At 38.8% G+C, this 7,314-nt stretch overlaps 2 protein-coding genes across 4 annotated transcripts in view; one reads left to right on the forward strand and one right to left on the reverse strand.

Annotated features, from left to right (window-relative positions):
- The window catches only part of TPR (translocated promoter region, nuclear basket protein), a 64,671-nt gene extending 64,280 nt beyond the window's left edge, over positions 1-391 (forward strand). For all 3 annotated transcript variants that reach the window (XM_005868502.2, XM_014541446.1, XM_005868503.2), the window contains exon 51: positions 187-391. In XM_005868502.2, the coding sequence (XP_005868564.1) occupies positions 187-242 (56 nt within the window). In that variant the 3' untranslated portion in view covers positions 243-391. The remainder of the gene's footprint in view (positions 1-186) is intronic.
- The window catches only part of PRG4 (proteoglycan 4), a 17,493-nt gene continuing 10,512 nt past the window's right edge, over positions 334-7,314 (reverse strand). Inside the window, exons 8-15 of the mRNA XM_005868495.2 lie at positions 6,883-7,314; positions 4,456-5,373; positions 3,842-3,919; positions 2,705-2,841; positions 2,271-2,427; positions 1,617-1,814; positions 1,086-1,211; positions 334-525 (exon numbers count right to left, since the gene is read on the reverse strand). Coding sequence (XP_005868557.2) covers positions 428-525; positions 1,086-1,211; positions 1,617-1,814; positions 2,271-2,427; positions 2,705-2,841; positions 3,842-3,919; positions 4,456-5,373; positions 6,883-7,314 — 2,144 coding nt within the window. The 3' untranslated portion in view covers positions 334-427. The remainder of the gene's footprint in view (positions 526-1,085; positions 1,212-1,616; positions 1,815-2,270; positions 2,428-2,704; positions 2,842-3,841; positions 3,920-4,455; positions 5,374-6,882) is intronic.

Genomic DNA, 7,314 nt, shown 5'->3' on the forward strand with positions numbered 1-7,314 from the left:
GAAAGATTGCATTTGTCATAAAAATATTAATCTAATTGTAATGATTATCATTGAAGATGTGAAATGTTTAATTACTAGTTTTTGAAAACAATTTATAATGAACCAGAGTAAATGAATACTCTAGTTTGGGGCTACTAGCTTCTTAAAAGATTCATTCAGTTTGATTTTTTTCTCTTTCTCTTATAGGTGTGAGCCATGCAATGGGAGGGAGAGGAGGAATAAATAGAGGAAATATTAATTAAATGTTCTATAAATTGTAATAACTGTGAATAAGATTGTCCAGTCTGTTTTAGTGTTATGATTGTCGAGTTTAAAGACATTTTTGTATTTAAATTGGTATGCTTATCTCAACATTCTTTATTAATAAAAGGTATTTCAGTGTCAGATTTTATCATTGTTTTACTTGTCTGTTCCTTTGCCCACCGGTCTAAGGACAGTTGTACCAGACATTGGATAAGGTCTTCCCAGAAGGAGTAGTAACGGCTCTTGCTGTTCTGCTGGGCACATTCAAGTTATAGGCTTGATCTAAATAGAAGAGAGGGATCATTTTATTAAACATTTCTGAGAGTACTGCCTTTACAAATTGACCTTTTAATCAGGTTTAACTCTCCTTCAAAGTAAAAATCAAAAACCACTTGGGTTTTACTCTTTTTTTAAATCTGATGTCATCTGTATAGGTAGAATAACACATTTCTGGATTTTTTAAAGAAAAGTGTCTCAGGTAATATAATTTAATAAGATTTGTTTCTCAGGAACTTCTGATCTTACGGACTGTGATGATGCAAATCAGTATAACTTTATGGTAAATGGGGCCTCCACTAAATGCCAAATATTGTTTTCAGGAGCAATTTTACGTAATTTTTTATCATAATAGACTCAATCTCATGAAGGATAGGGCAGCATTCAGTTGCAGTCCTTTCAATTTAATGTGAAAGAAAAACAAAAATTTAAACTTTCTCTTCAGGGCAATTATAGTTTAACTTCTCACCTTCAGCCTCCATTGAACACTTGGTGTTTTGATTATGTTTGTATTTCAGAGATTAGATCACATCTTTGAGAAGCTATTGAGATTTTACTTAACTCACCCCTAGAAAAAGCATAGTAATCGTAGCCATCGGGTTTTCTGGTGTTGGGCAGGGATATAGCTGAGGTAACCAAATTGGGAAGTCCTCTCCACAGTGTACTTATTTGGGCTTCATTGTGGAGGAAACCTATAGATGATATTGGAAAGAGCAGCTGTTAGAGTCAAACATACCACAGTATTAACTCCAATGTGGTCACTCAGTAGTAGCTCTGTTATCTTGGATGTTATTTAACCAGTGCTTAGTTTTTGCCCTCTCAGAATTGGTGCAAATAACTACCTTTTATCACTGTTTTCAGGGTTACAGTTTTGTATATATTGTTCTTGGTAAGAGATAATTAAAATAAGTACCATTTATCAAGTAACATTTAAACTGCATTCCTTACCCACAAAGGAAAAGTATTGATCTTTGATGTTTTGCACCAATAAGCTTAAAATATTAGGGTTGTTTGGTCAGTATTCATATTTAATAAGCCTTACATCTACTTCGTGTGTAAGAATTTTTAACACAGTAAAAAAAAACAAAACACATTACCTTTGTCTTGATAAAGGACTCTGACAGGCCGAGAATATTGAATGCTGATGGTGTGTGTTTGAGATCCAATAGCCCGTTCAAAGCGAAGTCTTCTAACCTGTGTTGTTCCTCCGTACACCGGATAATTCAGAGCAGGTCTTCTTCCAGGGCACTGCCTGTTGGATTCCTGTTTATAAGTATACTTCTGAACTCTGCCCCCTATTAGAAAAAAATAACAAAAATTAATTTAGTCCCCCAAAAAAAGATGGAAAAGAGCTTTTACAAGGTGGAAGAAACAATGTTTTTCATAAAATACGTCTAGACAATAATGGCTATTAGTCAAGGGTATTATGAAAATAATTACTAAATCCTGAAATACTTGAATGATTAAATTCAACAGACTGCACAGCTATGTATTTAACTTTGTGTGAGAGTACATCCATGACATTCATTATATCAATAACCGGAAAACAGGTGAAATTGTTATTTGCATGTTGAAAGATCTAAATGCTTCTTAGTGCCCTCAATTTTTTTTTTTATTGAAAAATATTTGATCCAGCTATTAAAGACATCTTTTCACAGTAAACCCAGTAGTAAATGAAAATATTCAATAAAACTTTTCTGGCAAATCAACTATTAAAAGTTGTGTGATTTTGTCAATTATGTAGCACATACCTCTCTTGAAAAAATACACAGATTCAGGTCTCTCCTTATATTTAGGTATTGAAAGAGCTGCCAGTATTTTTCCATTTAGTCCTCCAAATCCTTTTACAATTTGTTTGGGATACCCAGGATCTTTTACATCATTGGTGAAACGCCAGTACTGAGAACCCTGATCATTTAAAAGAGGAAGTGATGTTAACAGTTTTTTGGGGGGAAAAGGTTAGGAATTCATTCTTAGATTTTTAAGTATAGGAAGAAAGTTTTTTAACTCAGGTGTTTGAATAAGCTGACCATTAATGCCACCAAATTGTGTTAACTTTTGATTAAATTTTGATGGTAGTCATTTATTAAAATATGGAACCCCTCTGAGGTGAAATTTAAGCTGACTTATGTTTTCATAAATAAGAACTATTTGCTGATTTCTCTTACAAAGATATTTTTCTTACCTTAAAGAAGAAAGTTTTTCCGTCACAGTTGCACCTAGTAAAAACAGTATCAATGGGAGAGGGAATACCCCAGACTTCAGTAATTCTACGAGGAGGAGATGGTGGACTGAGTGGATTTAGCATCCAGAAGTAATGACCTAAAATTGAAAGTGATAAATCAGTCTATAAGCTGAATGAATACTAAAACCTATCCCAAAAGAGACCAAAATGAAAACATTTTTAATTATCCTGAAAACTGAATGTGTTAATGACCAGAAGTTTAGTGAGAACTGTACTAGCACAGAACATAGTGTTTGAACATTTCTGAGAGTAAATCTTTCTCAAGTTTGAAGTTTGACATATTTTAGTTTTCTAGAAAGAGCCTTCTGACTTTGTGACTTAACAGAAAATCACTTTTCTCTCAATTTCTTTATCTTTCAGAAATAAGGAGTTATAATTAAAGGACTACTAAAATCTCTTCCTCTACTGAACAGGTCTATGTATGACTTCCCTTCAGATTTAATCTAAGTAAACAAAGACTGGACTAGTGTCAGGACAGAGAATTAACATACAATTGCTGTTCTGGGATTCCTTCACAAAGAGTAATTAACACTGCTGAATACATCACAAGATGTTATAATATTGGCCCTTTCTGGTGTTTGTAAGTGGTTAGAACGCCGGCCCTTGTACCAAAGGGTCTCAGGTTCGATTCCAGGACAAGAGCATGTATGGGAGGCAACCAATTGATGTGTTTCACTCACATCCATGTTCTTTCTCCTTAATACTCTCCCTCCCTTCCACACTCTAAAAATCAATGGGGGTGAAAAATGTTATTTTCAAATACAGTAGAACAGGGAAAACAAATCCTGGTGTCATTTCATCTGATATGAAATTAAAATTTGAACTACCTTTTAATTCCTAACGGTAGGAACAAGTAGCATCATCTCAAGCTCTTTGTTTTGTTACTCTAATATGTCTAATTGTATTAGTCTAATATTTTGGTAATTACTCTCAGGTTTTCATAAATTTCGTGAGGTAAGGTCATTAGTCAGGTTCCCCTTCAGAAAGCTCAACCCCAACTACTAACTCTTATGACTTTGGTTCTCACAAATGCCAAGAACAAAATGATGGGCAGAAAAAAGTTTGTGCAGAGCTCACCTCGAAATGCAACTAATGTCCCATTGGCCAGGGTCGTCAGTCCATCAACTGATCTACCATTGCATAAATTGGTTTCATCTGAAACAAATTAATAAAGTCAATACAAAACAAAATGAAACAGGTTTTATTTCAAGTTCTCCAGTTTCATTTCCTCTCTTCATCATTTCCTAAGCTCTTGAAGGATATTATAATCTCTTTCTCTTTCTCCCCTCTCTGCCAGGTTACCTGATCTTAAAGTAAATTATTTATTGGACGTTTAATCTCAACATTCCATCTTTCGGTTCTTACTGCCCTTTAGATTTGGTTTGTAAAAATAATATTGCAGATTTTTGCTTTGCATTGTACTTTCTTTTAAGGGTGGACTCCCAACTAAATATTTTTGGTATTCTGTACACTGGCTCTGCCTACAGACGCACTAAGTTCCTAACACTAGGCCATTACTCCTTTCTCCAAATATCAAATAATCTTACTGTGATTACTCCTCCGCTTCTAAAGCTGTAAGACTTCACAAGTTAATAAGTTCAGGATTCTAGACAATGTACATGTTAAATCAGGGCATTCCAGTTCTGATAGACTTATGTTAACATTAGAAACTAAAAAACCAGTCTCTTTACCTGAAAGCATGGGGTTGACGCCAATGCCTTGATCGGATCCTCTCACTGTGAAATCAGCTCCTGGGATAATTAGAGGAGTTATCACAGGGGGCCTGAGAATCACATAAGGTTTTTCTCCTTCAGCATCATTTGCATCTTCATTCTTTGGATGTTCTTCAGCCATTTCTGAGTTACTAGCTTGGTTAGAGCTGGTGGTGGTTTGGAGCAAGTCTTCCTCTGAAGAGGCAGGGTTCATTGTAGGCACCGTTGATGTGGTCGTCTTTGGGGGAGATGGTGTAGGCTTTGGTTTTGTCACTTTAGGTGTTGTGTTGGGCTTTTTGGTGGTGGTGGGCATTTGGGGTGCTTTGGTTGGCTTTGGGGATTTAGCAGTTGTCACTTTGGATGTAGTTACTGTGTCTTCAGACGTATTTGTAGTCTCTTCAGTTGTAGTTGTCTTTTTTGTTGCAGCCGTCACTTCAGGTGCAGGAGTTGTTTCCTTAGGAGTAACTTTGGCCGATGTGGTGTCCTTGGTTGTGGTAGATGTCACCTGCTTGGTTGTACTTGTTTGGGACTCAGTGGTCTTGTCTTCTGTTGGAGTCACTTCTGGTGCAGGAGTTGTTTCCTTAGGAGTAACTTTGGCTGATGTGGTGTCCTTGGTTGTGGTAGATGTCACCTGCTTGGTTGTACTTGTTTGGGACTCAGTGGTCTTGTCTTCTGTTGGAGTCACTTCTGGTGCAGGAGTTGTTTCCTTAGGAGTAACTTTGGCTGATGTGGTGTCCTTGGTTGTGGTAGATGTCACCTGCTTGGTTGTACTTGTTTGGGACTCAGTGGTCTTGTCTTCTGTTGGAGTCACTTCTGGTGCAGGAGTTGTTTCCTTAGGAGTAACTTTGGCTGATGTGGTGTCCTTGGTTGTGGTAGATGTCACCTGCTTGGTTGTACTTGTTTGGGATTCAGTGGTCTTGTCTTCTTTTGGAGTTGCTGTCTCTTTTGTTGTACTTGTAGAAGTAGCAGTTGTAATTTCAGTTGTAGTGTGCGTGCCTTTTTCTGTTGTCTTATCCTTCAATGTGGTGGTCGTTTCAGATTTGGTCCCTTCAGGAGCCTTTGGTGTGGGATCTACAGGAAACTCAGGAGTTGATCCAGCAGGGTTCTCAGGAGGAGTGGGAGGCTCCATGGTGGTAGCTGGAGTAGAGGCCTCTGAGGTGGTTGGAGGTGTCTCAGGAGAAGTTGGAGCTGGCTTCTTGGGGGTGGTAGGCTCGGGCTTTTTGGGGGTGGTAGGCTCGGGCTTTTTAGGGGTGGTTGTAGGTTCCTTGGTGGTGGTGGTGGGAGAAGGCGTTTGAGGAGTGGTGGGTGTAAGAGATGTGGTTGTAGTTTCAGCTTCGGTTGTAGTTTTAACAGAAACTGATGTGGCTTCCAAATCTTTAGATGTTTTTTCTGCACTTCGCGTCTCTTTACCTGAAGTCGTCTTCTCTGATGTACTAGCTGAAGTCTCTTTTGTTGTTTTAGAAGTCTCTTTAGTTTCAACCGTTTTCTCTTTACTTGCTGTTGAAGATGTGTCTTTGGATGTTTCAGGTTTCGGTGACGGGCTGGGTTTAGGACTTACTGTTGTCACTGTTGTAACCTTGGAAGTTGTGGTAACTTTAGTGCTTTGAGTGGTGGGCGTGTCAGGAGTTGGGGTGGGCTTGGAATCACCTTCGTCCAATCCACTTCCAGCTTCATCTACCACTGGTGGTTCCGGGGCAGGTTTCTTCTTAGGATTTTCTTTCTTGTTATCTTTTACTAGAGAAAAAAATATACATCCTTTATTCTTGAATAGTTTGTCTTTAGTAATTATGTAAAGCTCCCATTCTTATCACTGACTGTGTGACTCTGGGCAGGTTGCTAACCTCTAATATGTCTATTAATTTATTGTAAAATGTTAAATACTCAACCTGTCTTAGTGGGCTATTTTAGGGAATGAATGAGATAAGGGGTAAAATGCAAAGTAAAACTACAATAGACAGAGACACGTGTCGAATTTGAAATTACCCATACAATCAATAACACTAATTCATCTCTTTACATTAAAGCTCTTTGGCCTTCCCTTTCTCTGCTCCTCCTCTTCCTCATTGCTCAGTTCCCCTTTCTCCAGGAAACCTAGTTCCAACATCTTGTAGATTCACTGCATCCTTAGCTGAGAGGCCTCTACAGCTACATCCAAGGATGCTCCAGTCACCCCCCTGGCCCCTGCTGAGTTATTTCCATACCCAGGGCTGTTAGCTCTTCTCATTCTTCTGCCCAGTCCCATGGGTATAGAAAGGAAATTAGGATGCTATGGCAGCTAAAAGACCCTAGTTAACAGGATTTGCCATAGCAGCTACCCCACAGGTGAACTACAGAGCCCCAGGGGCACATCATGAGATGAGTTCATTCAGCAAACATGTATTGCACTTCCATCGGGTGCAGGAATACTTGTTTGGGACTCAGTGGTCTTGTCTTCTGTTGGAGTCACTTCTGGTGCAGGAGTTGTTTCCTTAGGAGTAACTTTGGCTGATGTGGTGTCCTTGGTTGTGGTAGATGTCACCTGCTTGGTTGTACTTGTTTGGGATTCAGTGGTCTTGTCTTCTTTTGGAGTTGCTGTCTCTTTTGTTGTACTTGTAGAAGTAGCAGTTGTAATTTCAGTTGTAGTGTGCGTGCCTTTTTCTGTTGTCTTATCCTTCAATGTGGTGGTCGTTTCAGATTTGGTCCCTTCAGGAGCCTTTGGTGTGGGATCTACAGGAAACTCAGGAGTTGATCCAGCAGGGTTCTCAGGAGGAGTGGGAGGCTCCATGGTGGTAGCTGGAGTAGAGGCCTCTGAGGTGGTTGGAGGTGTCTCAGGAGAAGTTGGAGCTGGCTTCTTGGGGG

Source organism: Myotis brandtii, unplaced genomic scaffold (genome assembly GCF_000412655.1).
Source record: "Myotis brandtii unplaced genomic scaffold, ASM41265v1 scaffold270, whole genome shotgun sequence".
Classification (NCBI taxonomy): Eukaryota; Metazoa; Chordata; class Mammalia; order Chiroptera; family Vespertilionidae; genus Myotis; species Myotis brandtii.